Here is a 24,642-nt window from a genome sequence, read left to right as displayed (position 1 = left end):
TTCTACTGAATAAACTGCAAACTATAGAGCTGAGAGTAGAAAAACATGTTATGTTCTGAAGGTGAGCTGTGCAGTGCACTCAGGTTCCTTAAGGTAAAGCCTAATCCTGACTGCTCAATTGGGTTAGGAGGTCAGTCACTTCGGCTTCATCAAAACAACAATTTCTTGACCTTCAGGACTGTGCTTTATTAAAAAGATGCTGAGTAAATATTCTAAATTTATAGAATACATCCATATATATATATATATATATATATATATGTATATATATATATATATATATATATATATATATATATAGAGAGAGAGAGAGAGAGAGAGAGAGAGAGATAGATAGATAGATATATAGATATAGATATATAGATATATATAGATATATATAATATATATATATATATATTTGTGTGTTGCTGTTTTGTTTTTATTTTAATTCAGGTATTCAGGTACACCAGTGGCCACTGACTGACCTTTTCCGCTGACAGAGATCAGCTCTTCTATCTGACACACCAACACTCACACATATCTTGGGCAAATGATCCAAGAGCAAATATATACAGTCCCCTGACCCTGAACTTTGCATCAATCTTAGCTAATTGCTGCCTTGTCAGAAGTGCGATTATTCAAACAGGTAATGCAAATGTTAATGAGCTCCGATTTGCATATCTTTATTTTGCCACGGTTGAAATGTCATTGGTTATGACGCTCCACAAAGAGGAATGTCACTCCTGATGGCCCCCTGATATGTTGTTGGCCATTAAGAAGCTAACAAAAGAAGAAAAAAAGAGAAACCCAAGGGGGGGTGGAGGAAAAACAAATAAGGAGTCGTGATCAAAATTAAATGAGGAATTACACATGCAAACACATAGAAACACTTGCACAGCGTGATTGCTAAACTCAGTAATCAAAATTTGAATTTTGCATAGATGTGAGAAGATAATTCGAAACTGAAAAGGGAACCAGAAGTAAAGACCTCTTCTGCAGCTCTTATGGTTAGTCTTTTTATGTAAGATGTGCTGTTGTGCTTACTATGCCTGCAACGCACATTTCAAGTGTTGTTGGCATATTGCTCTTCGCCATGCGCTTGATTTGACATGGCTTAAATAACTATCTTCCTGCCAGTGATTGGCATTCACACAAGAAGGGGTGAGTGGGACTAGGGAGCAGATGGTGACATTCCACATGACCAAACTGATCAATCAGCATGCTGGGACGCAGGTGCAGCACAGGCGGGCAGCACCACACCATCTATTTCACCATCTACGGGGCACAAACACATGGGCACCAATAGTGGCACCCTGAGGGTCTGCATGCTCCTCTGTCCCGCTGTGCCAAGGTTGATGACATCAGAATTTCCCATCCGCTCTTCCACAGGATGCCAAGAAAATGAAGGGAAAAAACACTGAATAAAATCTGTAATAACAGCCTGGCCTGGGAAAGGTTGTGTAAGTGACGTCAAAGCAGGGACTCCCATATTTCACCCTGTTACAGAACTGATAAGCCAACGGAAAAAGTGAGCAAAAGTACTAACACATTGTGGTCAGATCCTTGTTTTTTTAGCGGAGGGTCTGATAACAGGTTAAATGACTGAAAGTGCTTCCTTGTGGCTTTTTCTTCTTTTTACAGAACACAGAAATAACAGTGCCACTGATGATTTTTAGCATTTTCATCAATTAAATAATTGGCTTTTTTTGTATTTGAGTTTTTTATCATGTGATTTTTTTAAACATCAGCAATCATCGGGTTTTTTCACTGACTAGTTGTGTTTCTTCTTTTGAACCTCTTAAACTAATTCTTTAATGAGCTTTGGATTTCTTTAATTAGAAATAAATTATTTTTTTCTAATATAACTGTTTTGCTGACAATAGCATACAAATAGATAATAAAATGGTTTGATTTGGCAAATTTATCTGTTGATTTCATTATAATGTGGTTATATCTGGAGAAGCAATGAAATTTAAAAGCCATAGTGCAGATATGTGCAGATAACTCTCTGAAAAAGTGTGTGAGTGAATGCATCTCAAAAGCTATCACGAGGTAGATGTGTTACCGTGGCGTTTGATACGTGCTGGCGTGACTTTGCACCGAGGATCTTCTGTATCCTCAGGATAAGACCTGCACACAGCAAGCTGATCTTGGCCTGAATGCTGAAAGAAGTGGGGGTTGTAAGAGGATTGGACAGGCCGCGGCTGCACGTGAGATCCAGACTGACTGTCCTCTCCGCCACAATGACCTCGCAGTCCCACATTCATCTGCACCTATGAGGAGAAGCGGCTGTAGGTCACCGCCAGTCTTATATGTCACCAACTAGATCAACAGGAAGTGTGTCATTAAATTAAATCCGTACAACAAACAAAACATTGATAAGCTACTGTGTGGGATACCAGCATTGGTTCATTTCTCTTAAAATTATCAAAAAAAATCTTGGGCTTCTGTTGTGTTATCCTTTGTTTTAATATTGGCTTTATATTTGAAGTCTAATTTATGTCCTAAAAAGAAGAGGGTTAGATACGTGTAAGTTTTTAGTGTGGTGTGAAATGGCCACCAAAATGCCACTTTGAGGAGATCATTGAGCAAAACTTAACATTTGGAGGAATGAGCAAGGGCAAAGACTGCAGAGATGAGGGCTTCTATCCCAAATCAGAAGTGACAGGAGATTGACAGTAAAATAAATCAGTCCAGAGTAGCCAGCAACCAAAGGTCAAAAATAGAGTGAGAAAACATTGACTAACAAGGAAACAACGTTTTCTTGAAATTCAGATAAAGAGCCACCGTTCTACACCCCCGGTGTTGTTAACAAGTTAGAGATGACAACATTTGATGGATGTGTGTGATAGCAATGGAAAGATGGGGTAAATTTTCCAGAATATCTAGGCCAGTAATACATTTTGTTCATACTCTTGTAGGTTTTAGGGTACAACCAAGTTATAAACATCTTATTTCCAGTAACACATGGGAATATTGACTTTTTTTTTCAAGTTTGGTTTGTACTGAATCAGCAGTGGATCGAGTTTTATCCTTATGACAAACAAAATTCTTTACATTTCACACACACACAAAACTTCAACATTTGTGCCACGTGTGTGCTTTCTATGGGACAGCTTATTATACATAATATTGCCTCATGAGCTCTCTAAACCACTGCAGCAGTAGTGAGCCAATAGTGGCCCGCTATCCAAACCTGGCCCTATTTCAGTAACATTTGGCCGCTCAAGATGTTTCCATAATTTCTCATTAATCAGCGGGTAACACTGTAAATACAAGGCTACGTAAATCTCAGCAAATATGACCTTATGACATCTAATAATAGGCAGTAATCTAAATCTCAGATGCAAAATAGGTGGCAGGACTTTCCATGAACAGCAACTGAAACAGCCATTTACCAAAACAGTATTATATAACTTGCAGTAGGTGCTCCGCGAGCCCAAATGCATTAATGGGACAATGTAATAATCCTAAAACTAAAGTGAATTACATGAAATATGATGATTTAAAAAAGATGAATTCTAATACCAAATAAAACATCAATAACATACATACAGTAGATGTCTGCATGTTCAAAACTACCTGAACACAAACACTTTTTTTTAAATTGAGGAACTGGCCTGGATTGCTGACACCTGCACAACATAATCATGATGAGGCTACCACAGGGTTATAGAAACACCTACACACAATTTTTCTTCAGTGATAAAATGAAAGCAACCGTCTCTGAAGGGTAACAGAGGTTTAAGCGCACACTGACCAAACACAGTCTTTGTAAAGCTCCTAAATGAAAACAACACAATAAAAGCATCCAACAAATAAAAGTGTATTTGGATACTTTTTCTATCACTTATAATAGAACAATAGTTTATATAGCGACAAATAAATATGAAATAGTAGATTAGGGAGTAAAACCCCATGTTTTTATATCCAAACCAAACTGAATTAATCTCAGGAAAAATCATGAAGAAAGTCCATACTGGAAAAAGCATTTAGAAGCTTTTCCTACCACATGCATGCTTTTTATAATTACTGGGGATATCTGTGAGAGTGCATTTTATACACATCATCAAATATAATGCAGCTACTGTACATTTAGAAGAAAAATTAAAAGACAACGTCAGAGGCGTCTCAACTCAGGCTTTGACACCAACTTCCTTCCTATGATAAGAGCGGCATGTAATGTGCATCAGTACACATTATTTCCTGTGATACAATACAATCCATTTTTTATTGTAATGTAATGTGTGGCTTTATTTTGAACACGTTAAAAATAACGCAACAACAATAAAAAACACAAACAAAACACAAGAAAAAATAATAATTATAATAAATAGCTTAACATGGTCCAAACAAGGAGCAGGAAGAAGCATAAGCTTATTTTTTCCACTATTTATTAACAAATAATTATCACTTTTCCTTCTTGTTCTATTACGTCATAAATCCTTTATTATAATTTGTTACATGTATTTGGTTTTATAATCCCAGTAACAGACCCAGTATTGCATATTCACAGATACACATGCACACACACATATAGACTAAATAGTCTGTGAGAACACCTGATCAAAGCCCCATTTCATCCCATACCGTGCAAAACACATGTTTTAGTGGTGCTTTTTAGACTTTAGCCCTTTTGACATGTACAGATACATGTTTTAAATTTAACTCCCCAAATTGTATCCTCTGTCTCTTTCAGAATATCACTTTAGAATATTCCCAGGAAGCAGTTTGTGTCCTTGTTTCTTTATATATAATTTGTGCAGTGTGTAAAAATCAACCAGACCCTTGAGTTTTACTATTTCTTAATTATAGGAATAGAAAATGAATTGAGTGCTCTTGCCGTGCTTTTCACAAGGAACTAGTTGCAGGAATCATTCACTCACAAATACTATTTCGTCCCATTTTGCAACACAAGCTAAAATGAGAATAACCCGTCTAGCTGAACCTGAGTTTAATTTCTATGCCAGTTCTCTGCTATTCACTGCAGGCACACTAAACTCTGTAACATTCAACTAAAGAAGCCATGCACTGGATTGTCAGTAACGTTAATATCTCCACACCTGGATGTCTAACCTGGGCCTCTGACTCATAAGGTCACTCACACTGAGAAAAAATAAAGGCTTAGTCACTGCAAAGGCAAACAGAGAAGCTGTTACACACAGTCCTGTGGACATTAAACAAACATGTGGACAAACACAGCTGGGGCAGAGCAGCATGAAGTCCTGCAGAAGTAGCAGAAATCGAGCAGCACCGTTGGTACTATTTCCTCTTCTTCCTGTTATTCTTGTCTTCGGAGCCATGAGGTCACTCCAGTCACTGTGTACTTGCTCATACGTGCCCACCCACCCATGTGTGTCTGTTGCTTTCTTGCGGCGTTAGTAGAGTATTGGAGTAACATTACCAGTTTCCATCAACAGATGGCAGCATAAAATAAGTCATGAATAAGCATTTATTTAGGTCTTGTTTTTCTTGCTCTGGTTACTTCATTCTTTTGAATTTTCACATGCATTTTTCCCTTATAGGAGCTCTATAAACCACTGCTGATCACGCGTTGGTTAAAACAGGTTATTACCACTGAATTAATTTGCCACGTGGAAATATCTCATTTATGGCAGATGTAGCATAAGTAAACGTTATATTTAGATCTGGTGCCGATGGTCTCGATTAGTGTCATGCTCTTGGGCTATTTTTTTCCTGCCGACTGTGTCTCAGATTTCAGCCGAAGTAGGAAAAAAATAGCAAGCTGCTCAATGAGCAAAGACAATCTTGGAGCGACCTGTCTGTGACACCTCTTTGGTGTATCAGCGTTTCCTCGTCTATCGTCTCTTTCGATCACCGTTTTATTCAAGTGCGTCGGTAGATACTGAGATCAATATATTTGTTTATAAATGCTTGGTTTACATGGCAAAGTGATATTATCCTGGCTGTTTACCCGTCATTGTCACTATCTGATCAACCAGCTTCCTGCAGCAGCCCCCTGCAGGTGCATGTGGGAACTACAGCGCGTCAAGTGAGACGCTATGAGACCCTGAAGTCCCGCTGATGACTTTTCAAATAAAAGCCTCCTGGAATTTTTCAAATTTCAAAGGCAGATGTTGGGATAATGGTGTGTCATGTTTAAATCAATTACTACGTGCACTGTTACTTGAAACTAAGTTTCTAAGTTTATCAGGCAGATAGAATTGAGCAGACCCACCCTATATTTGCTTCATTGCTTAGTTTATACATAAGGCTGAAGAAAATTTAAGGCAAGAATTATTTTTTTTGTTTAACATAATTTGATTAATAATGTCTTTCTTATTAACAACAGGGACATTTTTCAGCTGCCTGTTCAATTCTTTGGTCTGCAGTGGAAGATAATAAAGTATAATAATAATTTTAAAAAACCACATCACAGACATTTAGATAACAGCTGTGCCCAGCTATCATTCATTAAAATATTTCTTCTTCTTCTTCATTCAACGGCTCCCTTTAGTGATCACTACAGCAGATCATCTGCCTCTATCTCACCCTATCCTTAGCATCCTCATCTGTCACTCCAAAGATGCAGATTAGAAAAGGTAAGTAAATTTAAATGTATATAATATAATGGATACGCATAAGGGTAAAATGGATGGCTCTACGGGGCAATGTCAGTGGCGTCCTAGATTCACTATTCAAATCAATTAACAATTAAAATGTAATTAAATGCAGGTTTCTCAAGTACTTCAAGTGCAGAAACTGTGGATTTTACACACTGTGGTGTGTATTAGCAGTTCCTGGTGTGTGTTATGACTTTTAAGAGAATTCATCACCGATTTAATAAGTTCACACACACACACACACACACACACACACACACACACACACACATATGAGTGAACTTTCGACATGGCAAACATCGGGATTTTATTTTCACCCTAAAAAAAACCTCTCTACTTCCGGTCTGGCGCTGCAGCTCGCGTGCGTCTTGACGCAGGCAGCTCCGTCTGTAGCTGCTGCTGGCTGCTGCAGGCGTGCAATTTGCGGCAGCGGAGATAACCCTGCGATATGCCTTTTGTATTCCCGGGTGTTTTTTGGGGGGTTTTGTTTTGTGCTTCACGAGGGTCAGATCACAGTGTTTGTAGCCATGCTCTGTGGTGGATTCAGCGGGCTGTCCTAGCTGACTGAGCCGCTCCAGCAGCGGTGGGTCCGGTGCAGTGCACAGCCGGGGATGAGGCCTACTTGTTAAAGCTCCCCCACCACCCCTCCATCGTGATGGCTGATGATCAACAACAACCTGGTCAGAAGCCTGCCTCGGGATTAGGCTCTCTTCCAGCGCTGGTGCCAGGACTCCAGGGGCCCGAGGCTAACGCGTTACAGTTCAAAATAAAGAATTCAATTTGGTAAGGATGGAAGCGATCCACAAGCGGCCACAATGTCCTTTTCGCTAGCCGTAGCCTTGTAATTAGCGTATCTGACTGTGGAGTGGCAAGGAGGCAGTGTGCTGCACAAAAAGCTGCCCGAAAAACAACACGGCTGCTGCCGTGCTAGGCGTAAATATTTCAGAGAAACACGACGGCACCGAACCGCGCCGCTCCGTCTGGTTCCTGTTTGTGCGCTAACGACACGGTAACGTCGGGTTACCTACAACAGGGGTAGCTATGGTCATTAGCATCGAGCCATAGGAGGCCATGTTATAATAGATGACACCGACTCCACCGGCGGTGCTGATGCTCGGGATGACAGGTGTCAAAGCAGGCAGCTCCACACGTCCAGCCTCGCTCTGATTTAATGCTCCTAATGAGAGGGCTGCATCATTTGGGGGAATAACGTGTGTTTATAAATAGAAATGCTCCTTCTGAAAAACCAGTACGTTATTTTGTGCACTGTGGCTTTGGATATTACTCACCAGTTTCTGTCCCTCCTCCCTCCCTTACCTCATCATTACTCTACAGCAAATTAAGTTTATGTTAAATACAAGGGGGAAAAAGAGATCAATGGCCACACGGGCTCATTTCCAGCAGAAAGCAATTTTAAAAAAAAAAGGAAGCCAAAGATGTAAACAGCATCTGTGCGTAGATAAGAGTCAGAAGCGCGTGAGGGATAAAGTAAAGATCACTCATGAAGACCACAAGGAAAAAGAAGCACGTCGCAAATTTAAAAGCACTGGGATTAAGATTAACCAGATGCACGTTTGCTGCTATTATCGTGTCTGCTCAGATGATATGTCATACTACACTGAGGCTTTAATTAAAAAAAAATAAAAGGTTAAGTTGAAGTAGTCATTACACACACAATAACCAGCAGTGACAAGCTGCAAACGTGCTTTCTGGTGTGTTTAGTTTTCTGGGGTTTCATATGAAAAGGTGAAACTTTTCATTTACATAAATATTCAGCTCATCTTCCTTTGATACACCTGCTTTGATTAGCCTTGTGATATTTCTAGTGATGAGTCTCTTTTAACTGAAACCGGCCACCGTGTTATTTGCGTCGGCATCATGGTATGGACGAGCACGTGCTGTATAAAATGTGATTAGTGAAGGCCTAATTTTACACGTTGTTGCACACGCTACGGAGACTTCAGCAATGTTAATCGCATCGGAATTTTCCCTGTTATTATGAGTCCGGTATGGCATGGAAGCATTACTGTGTAGTAACACCAGACTCAAAATATGCTGCTTTTTTTTTTTAATTGCAAAAAAACAAACAAACAAAAAAACAGTCGGCATCTGCTCGTGATAACCCTAAAATGATGATAAAATGTCACCAAGCGTTTTGCTGAGAGTAGCAAGTAAATGAAGACACCTGTGGCAGATTCACATTGGTTGGGTGTGATTCAAAAACCCACATTGCGATCTCCATAGATGTTTAAATCTGGCCGTGAGGCATAAAAAGTTAGTGGGTTCCAGCCAAGTTGGAAATTAACAAGAATTTTTCCTAAAATTTGGTCATTCAGAAAAATTCTGTGATGGTCTAAGAAGAGCTTTGGTCGGGAGAGTGACCAAGAGATACAGGCACTAGTTGTTACTCACAGTCTGGCTAACATCAGCCGTACAGTAAGGCACTGGTGCTGATATATTGGATGCCAGCTTTCTGCAGCGTGGAGACACGATGCAAAAAACTTACACAGACGATATTTCAGCATGATAGTGACCCGAAGCATACAGAAGACAACACCACCAAAACCTGGAACAACTCTGTATATTTTATATATTTTATTATTATTATTATTATTTTTATTATTTTATTTTATTTTTTTACTATTTAATTTGTAAAAATGTGTATACACACACACACACACATACACACACACACACACGTAGGAAAATATTTAGTATACACATCCAGAAATGCATACACTATTATATATTGTACATATATTTATTAGTTTCAGGTTGGCCATTCTTGTATTTTGCTCGTTTGTGTTGTTGTGTTTGCACATCTCTGTTGCTTGTGGGGCTCGCACACAAGAATTTCACTCGCATGTGCTGTGCCAGTGTGCCTGCACATGTGATGTGACAATAAAAAGTGATTTGATTTGATTTGATTTGAGTCCCTTACTTAAGCGGTCTCCAACCTTTTTTGCTCCACGGACCGGTTTATGTCCAACAACATTTTCACGGATCGGCCTTTAAGGTGTCGCGGATAAATACAACAAAATAAAACCAGTACCGGTACCAGAGGAAGAAGATTTATTCATAACACATGGGAAAAGACCCAGGGAAACCAGGGTAACGATAAAAAAAATAATGCTAAGAACTGATAAAGCCTCTGAAAACCATACATTTCACAGCTGAGCCTCAACGACTCACGGACCGGTACCGGTCTGTGGACCGGGGCTTGGGGACCGCTGCCTTAGTTCATCTTGAGAGAGCGACCTAGAGAGAATCTGCCAGACAGAGGACTCAAAATGTCTTTTTTTTTTACAGATTTAATATATTCATAAATCTCCTAAAACATGTTCTCACTTTATCAAAGATGCTCTCAAAGTATATCAGCGAATGATAAAATATGTCGTATTGAACGACGTACAAAAATAATGTAACCCGGAAGGGAGATTTTTTTCTTTTATTTGCTGAAATGTTGACAAAATCTTGCATGCATCCATGACATTTTATTTCTTATTTATTCACTTTCTTAAATTTTTATCTCTTTCTCATTGTAGCAAATCTGTACAATCAAAAGTGGACAGCATATTGGTGAGTATCAGTAAATACTGCTTAATCTGCAATCCCCTCATTATCAGAGTCATGTGTTAATGTTTGTTGTTGTGTTCGGAGAACAGTTGTGCAATGAATGTTTCATTAAATCATATAAATGATTAAATATGTTTCATGCTTGATGAAGCAGAGTAGACAAAGCCAACCCCACAAAGCTTCAATTTGATTAACTAATATTTACATGCAGAAATCTTAACGCTATATTGTGTTTTTTCTTTCTTTTTTTTTAGTAACACATGTAAACACATTAAATGTTATGTTCATGAATGCCTTTTTTTGCACTGTGCGAAGCAAATGACAAAAGTGTTTCCAATGTTTATATAAATATGAAGATTTTTGTATTTTGGTTTCAGCTGGTTATTCATGCACAGTTTTAGATTATTCTCAAACTGCTGCGTCTCCCTCTGTCTCGCCGCCTATGCAGCTGCAAAGAAGTGTCAGTGACATCAAAGCGACGTGATAAAGCTTTTGTCTATTTTTTGTCGTCAGTAAAGCAGACAGAGCCTGGATTTTAATTTCAACACCTCTGTCTGGTGTTAGGCAGATGTTTTTGTTTTCGCTGTTTTTTGGGCTTTATTCCATTTTTGTCTCGATTTTAAAAAAAATCCATTCTTTGACTCCTCTGATGCTTCCACATAAAACAGTAAATAAACATCTAAAAGGGCGGCTTTTTCAAAACGCACTGAGATGTGGTTATATTAATAACTTTGTTTGATAGAGCTACTATCGGCATATCATTATGTGCACAGAATTTCTATGTCAAAGGTACCAAATTGTATATTCTGTTATTAATAAGATAGTAATAAGATACATATATGATATTGTCATTTTAGAATCAGATAAAATGTATATGTTTGGTTTTTTTATGTCTGTGACAAATGTTTGCCACTAACATCCACTGTTGTCATGCAAAAATGGTAAAACGAGATGCCTTAAACTATGTAGAAAAATTTATTGAACAGGTGACACATTGAAGTGGTTTTTTTTCCTGCAGAGTGAGATTTTTTGGGAGGGCTGTGCACAATCAGACCTCAAAGATTAGTGGCAGTCTGTTTTGCCTTGCATTTGTTTTCTGACCTCTTTGATTAGCAAATTTTATGCTTGAGTAAATGAAGCTCAGATTAATAACACTTAGTAGAAGCAAAGCTTTATTCCAGTGTTGTTTTGTTGTAGTTTTTTCTTTGGCTCTGGCTAAAATCTCTTTGCCGGTTGCCAAAAATTTCTCTATGCAGTAAAAACCTTGTGTAACTTTAGAGAGAATAGCACTGAGAGAAATTTCCACCAGTATAATCTGCATTTGCAGTTGTTTTTGATGCAAGCCTTTTAAGAAATACATAGGCGTGGTGTGATTTTGATCATCAGATCAGACTTAAAAACCAAAAAGAAGTTCAGGAAGTTTAAAAAGGGAAGAGTTAGGTTCCAGCCAGTGGCCAGCAGGTCAGGACTGTGTATGTAATTCACTCAGGGCTTGCAGCAGTGATGTGTAGTAAATAGCGTCTTCGTTCACTGCTTATTGGCTGACAGCTCTCACCTCGTTCATTTAAGTATTGGTTCCCCTAGCAACAAAGAGGCAAATACAAAAGGAAGAGGTGAGATGAATCCATTCTTAGAAACCAGATGAAAAGCACTTAAGTTGGGATCAATAATAAAAATTTTTGCATACAATTGTAATTCCAGAGTCCGTGTTTGTTTGAGTTGAATTATGAACCAGATTTTAAACCATCAGCCTGACCACAGCCTTCGTCAGCGCGTGTGTTAAACTCTTCAGACATATTCATTTTTTTCTCCTCTCTGTGATGTTTTTATTTTTACAGCAAGATGTTGAGAAGTTTACAGACATCGAAAAGCTCTACCTCTACCTTAAGTTGCCTTCTGGTCCCAGCAGTGGCAATGATAAAAGGTATGTCACAGGCGAGCACTTAAACTAAGTTTTCCACTTTGCTCTCTGGCTTTTTTTTTCCCTCTCTCACACACGCACACACACAGACGCACACATGCTTTGTTGTGGCTCTCATTACATTATCGGCACTGTCTCATTGCTTGTCAAAAATCCACTGGCTGCTACACAGACACAGGTTAGGCTGATAGACGCTAGAGGGGCATCGAATTTGAATTTAAGTCACTGTTGAGGGTTTTTTCTTTTTCTTCAACATTTCAGCTGTATGATTGAACCACTGAAATCTGTAGACTTTTGCTATACCTAGCTGTCTGTGTTTCATTTGTTTCCCCATATCTATTCATCACCCCAACCCCCAAATTCTGCCCATTTGGACTGAGAATGAGAGGGGGTCCTCCACTCCTGGATTATGGTATTAAAGTTTCTGTATTAACAAGAAATGATGCACCGCAGTCGAGGGTACTGCCTCACCAAATGTCTTTTTCTTATGCACCACTTTCAGTGATCAGAGTTCCATGTCGTCAAGCCGTACTCAACAGATGTATGCATTCAACTGGATACGCAATCACCTAGAAGAGCACCCAGAGACTTCCCTCCCAAAGCAAGAGGTGTATGATGAATACAAGTAAGTGGATAACCTTGCAGAAGACGTGCGATCTGCTCTCAGACAGTTATAGTTTCGTCATAATCTCATGTGGGTTCTCTTCTCCTACAAGGAGCTATTGTGACAATCTCGGCTACAATCCACTGAGTGCAGCAGACTTTGGAAAGATCATGAAGAATGTCTTTCCTAACATGAAGGCACGTCGTCTGGGAATGAGAGGGAAATCCAAATATCCTTAAACAAAGTGTTACCCTGGTTGTATTTCTTTCTTTTTTTCTTTCTTCGTTTTTTTTTTTTTCTCAACATGAGTGATTCTTTTAGGTGATTGCAGTTGTGTGCAGTTGGGCTTGTATGGATGATGAGCAGGCAGATCATTAATGTTTGCTTGCAGAGATCTTAGGCAATTCATCTCAACATGATACTACTAGCTGGGCTTAAAATAAGCTTTTTATAAATATATTAAAACCTCAAAATTCCACAGAGGATAGAGTCAAGAGAGGAGTTGCGCCATTAGTTATCATTGCTTGGCTTCTGTGAATTTAAGTTCCAGAGTGCATGTAAGTTAGTTTGCCATTTATTTGCTACGGTCCCTTTTTTATGGACAGGCTTACCTGAGCTCAGACCCTATGGCCAGACAACATAAGGGGATTACAAAGCTTCAGGGGGAAAAAATTCAAGGGAAAAAAGTAAAGTTCTCGGCTTTACATGCCAAGAAAGACTCAAACTGGGTGTTTGTCACGCCCAGTTTGAGTTTTTTTTCATGTTCTCATGCTGCCCCAAAAGAGGAAGCTTCAAAGCTGCTCCGTTATTTATTAATAAAATAAAAAAAGAAAGAAAAAAGTTAAACAGTCTTGAGGCATCTGTCTTTATATTTTGCTAGGAAAATGGGAAATAGGCGCAAGGATTTACTGAAACATGCAAACATAAATGTCAATACAGTAGACAAGGCAACACAGAGTTAGTACAATTCTAAAAAGCTTCTAAGTCAATATTTGGTGTGAAAACCTTTATTCTTCAAAATACCTGAACTCTCCTAGTGTGCTTTCACACCTGCGGTGTTTAGCCAGTTTTTAGTTTAGCCAAAATAGTTTTCAATCTTGGTGTGGTTTGCTTGTGCACGTGTGAACATGGTCGGGGGTCTCAGTCCACTTCCAAGCGAGCGGTTCATTTATGGTGTGAACGTGATCCGAGCCAACTAGCAGGTGCATGCAACAAGTTTGAGCTGAACATCTTCTCTTGAATTCTGGGATGCAGCATGGTAACCTAGATGTGCAGAGTGCATAAGTAGTCAGTATGGGCTAGCAGCTAGCTGTAAAGTGAATGTAAATTCTCCATGTTATCTCTATAAGGCCAAAACACAGCACCTTCTTCTTGTATTTGCTTGTGTTGCTCACACACCAGACGCGTCTGAGCAGTAAGCAGACTAAATGTTCTCATGTGGTTTGTGGTGATGCATTTTGGTTCACTTGGAGTTTGCTTGGAGTCTTTGCTGTGTGAAAAGAAACCAAACCAAGGGAAAAGATACAAGTTTGTGAACTCAAAAAGAGTCCAGTGCCCTCAGATATTTTTAAAGACACACTGCACACCACGCTGGGAAGCCACGTTTTCAACTATTATCTCTTTGGGAATCAGCTTGTTAGTGTAAAAATATTTTTTGCCTGTTAAACTGTGTTAACACTTGCTCATCCATTGAACTAAGTGCCTTTTTAGTGCTTGAATGATTCATAGTTTAGTGTGAAGTGGCTTAAGAAATTAAACAACATTCCCCTGAAAATGGTAAAAAAAAGAAAAAACCGCAAATATCCAGAGAAAAGCTTTGAAATACCTTCATAAAGCCTGGAGAACTATTTTGTCAAAATTCCAAGAGAGTCTGGCTACAGAAGTAGAAAGGTAGTAGCAGGGAATCCTTGGCTCACAGATGAAAGGCTGATGACTGACCTTAGATGGTGTCATATTTTTAGGGCAGAATTTCAAAAAAACGTACAAATATCGGCATGTTATAATCATTTAGGTTTGCACAGTCTTCATGCTTTAGAAACCTTAACTCCTTCGCACATACTGTTATAGCGGGTTAAGGAAGAAAGCTTTTGTTCACATGCCATCCCTACCCAACCTGGACCTTCAGAAGTCTGGTGATGGGGTAAGATTGCCTGCAAAAAAACCCGATCCATATAGTTAGAGTTGAAAAATTTGTTCGACGCTCACCTCCCTGCTGCTCTGCTCTGTCTCACTAGTGTGAACTGATGGAGCCAACGGGCCAGTCTCCGAGTGCTGAAGATGAAATGAGGTCTGCAGCTTGTGGATTAGTGTGTGAGTGGGCTCAAAAGGTCCTGAGTCGTCAGTTTGACAACGTGGAGGACCTGGCTCGTTTTCTGCTTAATAGCCACTACATCGGTACTAAGTCCATGGCTGCACTCACTGTTATGACCGGAACACCCACAGGTAAAGGTGTCCTATTGATCTGTTGGCGTGTTTGTTTCATTGTTGTCTCGTGTGCATGTAAGTTTGAAGTTCATTGGGCACTGTAGTACATCTTAAACATTGTGTTTTTTCACTTGAGATATACAAGCTCGGAAGGCATAAAGCCACCGTCTGTCAAAAAATATAATTTGCTGTTTGTTATTCTTTCTTTACATATTTCCATCTCACTGATTCAAGAGTGTTTTCTAAGTGTGATCCTAATTTTTTGAGCCCAGCCTTTCATGCAAATCAAAAGTCCTGTTTCAGAAATGACCGTCAGTCACAAATTGCAAATAAATGTGCGGCTTCTGCCACGCTGATGCTTGAACTGCAAGCGACAAAGCAGAAATACCAAAATGAAAAAACTGACTTCATGTTTAAAGTGAAGCTACATGCATAATGCAAATCTTTCTAAAACTAACCTGTCACTTAAAATCGTGATTGCACATACTCGAGCAGTGCACCAAGTTATTGTCCAACAATCGGTTTTAGCCAGCATTGGCCAGTATCAGTCTTGTTAACCAGTATTGGCATATCTGCACAAGAGAGTGTATTTACTGATGTTAGCTGATGTTTATGCAAAGCACTTCGACTTGAAGTAATTCACACCAATCAGTAGCCCTCTTGACACCTATCAAGGCCTTATTTAGGTAGTTATTTTTTAAGCATTATCTAAATTAACCGTCCCCATGATGTCTGTGTGCTGTAAAATGTTTGTTAGGCTACACACAGTACATGTTTGTTGAATTTTAACTATCCAGAACTGCAGACAGCTCATGCCTCAGCAGAGATGTTTGACAAGACAAGAACACCACCAACGATCTACCGCTCTTTTCCTCTCGTATGTCTTGATAGGAATGAAGACACCAACTCCAGCTTCTGCGTTTGTGCCGACAGCGGAGTGTAACTCATTCCAGCCCCAGGTGAAGACCCTGCCCTCGCCTTCTGTTGATGCAAAGCAGCAACTGCAACGCAAGATCCAGAAGAAGCAGCAGGAGCAGAAGCTTCACTCACCCTTGCCCACTGAGACCCAGGTCAAGAGAACAGAGGCCAGTACCCCGGGCCCCACGATCCCCTGTGGCAGCCCTGCTCTGCTTTCCCCTCAGCCTACCATAGGCATTGTAGTAGCAGCTGTCCCTAGCCCAGTGACGGTACGTGACTGAGTTTTTTATTTAATTATTATCTGACAAGTTGTTGATCATTTTGCTTAAAATGTGCTGTTATGTTCTCATTGTTTTCCCAGGTACAGAGAAGCAGGCAGTTGATGACCTCACCCAGTCCCGTAGGGACAGCCGAAGGAAAAGTGTTGCCTGTGAACTTTCAAGTGGTCACTCAGTCTCTCAAACAGTCCCCCAAAACTTCTCAGAATATCTCAGCTAGTCCTGTAGGTGACCGGCTGGCGCGACACAGTACACGGTACGCCCAGATCCTGCCTAAGCCCTCTGCCACCAGTGCCATCACGCTGCGTTCACCCCCCACGTTGCTCATCACCAACAGCCCAATAAAAACTGTGATGCCCACTCCCCATGTCAGCTCAGTGAACGTGGTGAAGATGACAGCCATCGCTCTCGCTCCCAGCAGCAGCAGTAGTAGTAACAGCAGCAGCACTTCTGTGCGACCAGCCTCAGCTGGCGTGAGCACCACCGCTGCTTTGGATGAATCCCAGCAGTTACAAAGTGGGAGTTCTGCTGCCCCCCAGTCTCCTGCAGTCAGACTTAGTGCTCCTGCCTCTACTCCCATGCCCTCTGCTGACGCCAAAGTGGTGTCTGAAGCCGGAAATGACAATAACTCTGCCTCTGGCATGGAGAAAACTGCTGTAGGAGCCAAAGAGGAGAGAGTGGCAAAGTTCAGGGCTGCTAGTGAGCCAAGTTTCCTTGTTAAATGTTCTCCAGGAACAGACAAAGGGGCGAGGATAAAAAATGACTCCACATCTCCTCCTACTTCTGTAGCTGCAGCTGGGACTCAGGACAGCAATAACAGTAACTGCCATGACAGTACTTTGTACTTGACTGTTGATAATCAGAACTCCAGTGTCAACACATCATCTAGTGGCTCCTCTGCTGTTACCTCAACATCAAAGGATCCCTGCGCAGACGCCAAGAGCCCCAGGAAGCGCACAGGCGGGGAATCCCATGCAATTCCAGTGAAAAGGGTGTTTATATCCCAGCAGCCGCTGGCTCTAGTTGACAATCCCAAACCCGGAGTCAGCGCTGCAGTGAAGAGGATCCCCAGACCAGGAACCCCTGCTAGACCAGAGAGTGCCCCCTGCAAAGTGAAACACACTTCTATAGGGCCCACACAGATCCTCGCACTCTCTGACTCACCCATCACACACACTGAGAGCACCCAGACTGTTGTCAAACACCAAGACCTGGTGGTGAAACACGAAGACCCTTCTGTCAGCCCCGATACCAGCACTGGGGCGGCGGGAAATAACACGACCGATCAGGCGCTGCTGCAGCAGATCACTGGGGATCCTTGTGCCATACAAGCCAACTCAGGACCACACGAAGCCTCTGTGATGAGTGAGTTAAAGAGCACAATATGGGAGGAGGGGCACCTTGATGAGCTTCGCAAGCAGGCGTTTGCCCAGCAGATACCAGCAGAACACAAACAAGCCCCTGCTGACCAACTTTCCATTATAGCCCAACCCTCTGAAGCCTCGGGCCAGCTCACCCTCACACAGGAAATGGTTGATTTTGCAGGTTCTCAGACCAACATGGACTATTTCCCATTCAATGATGATGACATGACCCAAGACAGCATTGTGGAGGAGCTAGTCCAAATGGAGGAGCAGATGAAGTTGAAGGGTCTGTTCGGTAACTGTGTGGACGTTACCCTGCAAGGTCAGTCAGCCAGCAGTCAAGGCTCTATCCTCAGCACTCACCAGGCCACTACTACCTTCTACCCGTCTGCCCACAGCAGTACCACTCCAGTCCAAACCCCCACGCCGACACCAACCCCGACACCCACCCCTACCTCTGAAATGACGCTCGCTCACAGCCTGACGAGGGAGAGCCCGTGCTCCCGTATGGCTCCCATAACCCCTGTGGATGGAGCCATGGGTCGTCACACCCCTATCAGCACACCACTGTCCAACTGCAGCAGCAGCGTCCCCCCGAGCCCCGTGGAGTGCAGGAACCCTTTTGCTTTTACTCCCATTAACTCGAGCATTACAGGTTACCACGACGCCAGTATTGTCTCCAGCAGCCCTGTCAAGCCCATGCAAAGGCCCATGGCAACCCACCCTGACAAGGCCAAGCTGGAGTGGATCAACAACCGCTACAACAGCAACTCTTCAGGTCCTTTGTCGAACCATAGCATTGGCATTTTGCCCAGCTACCAAGACCTGGTGGACGATCAGTTTCGTAAGCCACATGCATTTGCAATTCCTGGCCAGTCATTTCAATCTCAGTCAAGACAGGATGCTGCCCACTTTGGCCGTTTGACCCCGATCTCTCCAGTTCAGCAGCAGCCGCAGCTGCAGCAGCAGCAACAACAACAGCCGCAGCAGCAACAACAGCAGCAAATTGTAACAACTCCTACAAAACAAGAGAGTTTTGCTGTGCCGGCACCGTTAGATAGCAAGGCCTCATCCTCGTCTGCATCTAGTACTTTCCGTTGCCGCAGTGTTAGCCCAGCAGTGCGCCAGAGAAACTTCAGTGGCAACACTGGCCCCGCGACCACCACCACAAGTACCACCACGACAACGCGCGCTGTGGTTTCACCTTTTAACTCCCCCATCACCTCCGAGGTTCTCAGCATCTTGTCGAACAGCCAGACCGTCACCTCTGTCCACAGCATGGTCCAGCGTAGCCAGTCTGTACCTCTGAACATCATGATGCAGAGTGAGATGCTGCCCGTGCAGGGTCAGAGCAACACGGCCAAAATCACGAATGTTCTCCTCAGCAAAATGGAAGCGGACGGGGATGATTCTGTCCGCGGTCTAGGCATAAACAACCTCCCCTCTAACTACACGGCCCGTATGAACCTCACACAGATCCTGGAGACCACGCCTGGCTTTGCTGCAGGGACTGCTCATCAGACTCAGCTGCCCGTCAGCTCCAGTCCTGCTGCCTTTGAGCTCCAGCAGCACGGCTACCTCACCACCGGAAGTGGAGAACAGGGAGGTTTCTCTACTGGGGACAGCCAAGCACAAGTGGGCTCTGGTGAACAAGACCAGCAACAGCAGCAGCTGCAGGAGAATCCAGTGCAAACACAGCCACAGCTGCTCCTCCAGAGCACACAGCAGCAGGAGGTGGAGGATGAACAGCAACAGCTGGATTTCAACAACACTGTCAAGGACTTGCTGGGGGATGATGGCCTCAACCCCAGTTCCCAGTTGGTAGGTCAGGTAGCTTCGGAGCTCAACGCCGTGGCGTCCGACTTCTCAAACGACATCAGACTGACCTCAGATCTGTCCAGTAGCATCACTGACCTTAACACGTTGGACACCAACTTACTGTTTGATCCCAATCAACAGCAGGAACAATATGAAGACTCAACACTGGAAGAACTGAAGAACGACCCGCTTTTTCAGCAGATATGCAGTGATACTGTGAACTCTGGTTTTGACTGGCTAGAAAGCAAAGACCAGCCTACTACAGTAGAGATGCTGGGTTAATGTTATCTTTTATTCTGTAAGACTTCTGTTCTCTGTTGTTTGGTTTTGTGCATATGTAGTAAATCTGTTTTTAAACTCTAGTTTGTTGGGATTTGTCTGGACTTTGCCATTTGTTCTGTTCAAAGTGCCAGGCGTACCAGAAAATCTCTCCTACACGCGATGTTTAATTGATCCCTTCCCCTTTTTTGGCATTTGTCACCCAGAGTTTCAGTGTCGAACCACTTTTCTCCCTCATCTGAGTTCTCTCAGTGGCCGCGTGCACTTACTTAAGAACGTTAGGAGAAGGGCAATCTTCAATAATGCAATATTTGTATTTGATGAACAATTAAGGAAGAGTGATGGGTAGGAAATTTGGCACAAGAGACTTCACCAAAAAAAACAACAACATATGCTTTTGCAGTTCAAATTCAACCAAATGGAGACGATATTGTAGTATATGCACATGTTAGTTGTAGTACATTTGCCTGCCATATCTGAATATTTAAAAGGGTAGCCTCTTAAGCTGCCGGGTGCTGAATTTATGACATGATCTTTATCATATACCAAATCAGTGGAAAAACTGATTCACATCTGAGCATTGTCCGAGAGTGAAATTTTCTTAAGCCTATACTTCTTGTACTGTTTATTATCTTATAAAGGGAGTAGATGAATCTGTAGTGAGAAGATGGGGATTCAGGCCACTTTGTGGACGATACATTGAAAGGAATCAACAACTGGCTGCCTTATTTCCAAAGTCCAAGGCCTTACGCCATCTTTAGAGAGACTGTATATAGTATAATGTTAAGATATCTTCAGAACCATCCAGAGCTTCATCATATCAAGGCAGCTGTTACTCTGATATTTTCAATACTACTTCTTATTGTTTTTGTTCCGCAGTGTTTCAGTATAGATATGTATTGTATAGGCTAACGACTACACTGTGTGTGCCCTTATCGTTAAAGAATTTAGAGGAATTTGATATGCCGTCATTTCACGATACCATGGCAGGTGCACTCACAGTCATGAGGTTGTTTTTATTTTAATGGGGGGTTTTGGCATGCTGTACGCCCAGCTTGGATAAGAATATCAATGGTATGGAGAAGGCTCATTTACAAGGGAGGATGGAGGCTGAAGTGTGTTCTGATGTCATCTTGAGATCAAGAGGAAATTACATTATTATGTTTGTGGAGATCCAGCCTTATGTCCATACCAAAGATGCTCTGTTTGAAAATCATAAGAGATTATTACACGTAGAAACACTCCTTGTAAACATTAACAACAACGGGGAGCGGGCAGCCTCAGAGATATAAAAGAGATCTATTGCATTCGCAGAAAAGGATGAAGTTAGATAAATCTTATGTACAGTATGTATATTTGTGAAATGGTCACTGTCCTATGTTTTATAGGTAACCATGGACCTGAAAGCATGTTGAAACCATCACTGCTAGCCAGGTAGGCTAAGTGATACAGTAGGATGCTTGCTTGAGTTTTTTGGCTATTGTCAATGTTGTATAAGTCATGTTTAAGCTCCATCTGTAAATAGGATAGATACATAGAGATTTGATGTATCAAGACACTATATTATGGCCATTATTCTAGCTAAGTATGTGCCATTTAAAAGAGGAAAAAAAAAAGCAGATTTATAGTCAGCAAGATACTGTATGTTGTGTGTTACATTTCTGGCTCAGTGTGTCGTAAAAGTAATGCTGTCTGGTCTCGCTTGCTGATTATGTTTTTTTTCATTAGTTTTATTTTTTTGTTCTATTCAAAGGTCTCTGCAGTTGCAGAAGTGATGTGTGCTTTGAGCAGGATCAATAGCATGGTATATTGAGAAAAAAAAAGTTGTGATACTGTTAGCTGGTTGCAAACATCTCTGTGACAGACATTGTGCTCAAAGTCTTTCAGCAGACACTGGAAAAAAAACAAATGAAAAAAAAGCGATTACTCACGTTTCAACAAACTTTGGAGGTTCACGTTATTGCACTAAATTTTTATGACACATGGCTTTGCCACATCTTTATGGACAAATGTAATGATGGATGCCCGCAAAAAAAAGAGAAAATGAAAAAAAAAAACAAAAACAATTTTTTTACAACAAAACGAGTAAGGAAGTTTCAGTGAATTGTCAGAAAATGACTAATTGTCTTGTAGCAAAATGTGCATTAATCTCAGTGAGATACACATTTCTTACTCATTCTCTTACATGAGAATATAAAGCATTGAGGGGGGAAAAAAGTTAAATAACCTTTTAAAACCTACATGCTCATTATGTTGATAAATGATTGTACGCACGCATGTGTGATTACTTCTGTTGTACGTTGTATTCTTGGTAACCACTGTCTTCTGTGATTTGGGCAGGTTCTGTTAACCAGACTGGCAGTGCTAGTTTCATGAGTTACATCATTTTCATTGTGTGCTGTTTACTAAGTTAATGTTCTTCTGTATGTTATGTTGACTGTTTTCTGACAATTTTTACATATTTTTTGTTTGTTTGTTTGTATTTTGTTTTTGCAGAATGCATTTTGTGAAGAGTATTTTACTTTAACATTTTCTCTTCATTTTTTTCTTTAACAATATGGCACTGATATTTGAATTTGAATGAAGGAAATGCACCTCTTTATGAGTTCCGAAGCTCCATCAAGCAGTGATTCTTTACCTTTGACTGACCCAGACCCAACTCTGTCAGACTATCTTGTCCATTTCTACCAGTAGAGAAAAAAAAAACAAAAACCCTCCTCTGTGGTGTTGTCTGGTGTTTCGCTTAATGTACAGTAGCTTGTTAATATTGCAATCGCGTTGTTTCTTTTTTCAATGGAAAGTACTCACTGGTGAGATTTTTAAAGTGGTTTTAAAAGCCAATAAACTTTTTTAAAGAAGGTTTTTTTGTGCGCGCGTTTTAAGTGCTCATTCTTCTTCTTTCGCTTCAGTTCACGTTCAGTCATTTTATTGTTCTTACTGGGAAACTTGGTTTACAGGCATTCTCTCAAGAAATCCTCCACAAGGAAAAACAAAAACGATACACAACCACAAAACATAAATCCACATCCAAAATTCATTAAATGTAAATAATAATAAATAATCCTCCAGTTAAAATAAACTAAAATTTCTTGGGGAAAAACCCCACTGGTGTAAGGTAAGGTACAGATATCACACAAAATAACTGGCAGAAAATTCAAATTTTTTGAAGCTGAAGTCTTTTTTTAAACAAGAAATTAAATGTTACATTTGCATCTCAGTTTTAATTTGTATCATTTTTGCTACATGAACAAAGGACTTTTTGGTCCTAATACACCTAACTCGTGCTGTCCTGTACTTACAGCATGAAGGAAGCAGTTTAAATTCTCTGTGCAGGGTTGGGTCTGGCTTTCCACAACTGGGGGGACCTTTTGCAGCAGGTAGTGACGTCTGGGGGTGGGCTCATATTTGGTGACTATCCTCACATCTTTGTTCACATTTATACTGTCCTTGGTTCTAATATTTCCAAACCACATAATAATGAGAAATGTTAAAACCAATTCAACAACAAATAGTCAGCAGTTTTCTATATACAGGAAAAAACAGCAACTTCCTCAGTACAGGTGTAGATGGCTCTTCTTGGCCATTGCTTCCACACGCGCATCAAATAATTACATTATTATTATTAATCTAAGGGTCGCTATAGGCTTTGTCACACCTACCCTAGCCTTCTTTGACCAGTGTAGCCACATGTTTAAAACAATATAATCAGCAGATAAGATTTCAGATTATATATTTAAATCCCAACAACCATCTTGGCCTTATTTTTGTAATTGTTTTTTACAGTTTAAAAAAATGCCCCACAGCATGCCAAAACCAAGCAGAAATAAAGGAATTGGTTGCTTTACTAGTTAAAAAATTTCCAATTCCTGCTATTGTTTCTATATTTTTGGAAAGGAGACTAAGAAATAAAGCTTGTACAGTAAAGATTTTTCCAAATATACTAACACTGATGTTTATTTGTCTTTGATTAAACACCGACACATTTAATACTTTATCAGTCTGTTTTATGCAGACTTCAAACCTCTCCATCACCTTCTCGACCCAAGGTTAGAGGTCAGCAGCTCTTCAACTGACCTCTAAGGTCTGTAGGGGGGTTGGCGCCTCCTGGAAACAAGCTACAGCCAACCAGAGTCCAGCTCTTTGGCCCTCTGCTCTGCTTTCCCAGGGCCTCATGATATTCATCATATGTTAATAACCTTAACCCTATTGATCATGGCCAAACACCCTGACCTTTAGCCATACGGGGCCAGTGGTTACTTCAGCCAACATTTAGCAACATGAGTCAACAGATTTCACAAGGAAAAAAAATGCAGTGTTTGTTTTTGATAGGCTAGAACATGAAAATAAAGAATCTACAGTTAAACATACTGGGGGGGGGGGGGGGGCAAAAGTGTGCACAGTGACAATTACTATTATCACTGAGGGTTTTGAGAAGGTGACCAAAACGTACTTTTCGCATAAATTATTAGTACTGAGTAAACACTTTAGCACATGCTATTTGCCTGACAAATGATTTTGAGCCTTGGGTTATGACTAGAAGGCTTTAAATGATTAAATCAATAGTTAGTTCTAATCAATACATAATTACACTCGTGTCTCCTCATTTGATTGGATATTGGAGTTTGGCGATGCATGTTTTTAAGTAGTAATCCTCTGAAATCGGTAAACATCCATTCATAGATGTAGCTGAGAAGGAGAGTGTGATATGTTTTGTGAGGGAGCACAGTTACCAGCTTGATGACTTTATTTACCTGTGCCAGTGGAGGGAGGTTTTGCTGATACAGCGTGGCTGAGCTCACCGCTGGAGTCCATTGTATTGCTACTGAATGAGAGCCTGGAGACAGGAGGGCCATTGTCAAAAGGCACAGTCGCTGGATCAATATCTGAATTCATT

General features: G+C 41.0%; 1 protein-coding gene across 2 annotated transcripts; it reads left to right on the top strand.

Moving 5' to 3' along the window:
- The first annotated feature begins 6,946 nt into the window (after positions 1-6,946).
- On the top strand, positions 6,947-22,607 carry rfx7b (regulatory factor X7b). Of its 2 annotated transcripts, XM_085282429.1 has the most exons (10): positions 6,947-7,349; positions 10,112-10,145; positions 11,981-12,067; positions 12,438-12,475; positions 12,566-12,688; positions 12,780-12,899; positions 14,726-14,807; positions 14,902-15,109; positions 15,983-16,278; positions 16,371-22,607. In XM_085282429.1, the coding sequence occupies exons 1-10, from the start codon at positions 7,222-7,224 to the stop codon at positions 19,749-19,751; spliced, it is 4,497 nt and encodes a 1,498-aa protein (XP_085138555.1). In that variant the 5' UTR covers positions 6,947-7,221; the 3' UTR covers positions 19,752-22,607. The 2 variants fall into 2 exon arrangements, with proteins under 2 accessions (XP_085138555.1, XP_085138556.1); XM_085282430.1 differs by lacking the exon at positions 12,438-12,475 and having other exon boundaries at positions 11,981-12,066.
- Positions 22,608-24,642: the final 2,035 nt, after the last annotated feature.

Source organism: Mchenga conophoros, linkage group LG7 (genome assembly GCF_057382185.1).
Source record: "Mchenga conophoros isolate Kocher_MC1m ecotype Shallow Benthic linkage group LG7, M_conophoros_male_GT1.1, whole genome shotgun sequence".
NCBI lineage: Eukaryota > Metazoa > Chordata > Actinopteri > Cichliformes > Cichlidae > Mchenga > Mchenga conophoros.
The sequence above is the reverse complement of the archived record's forward strand: the minus strand, read 5'-3'. Positions and strand labels throughout refer to the sequence as shown.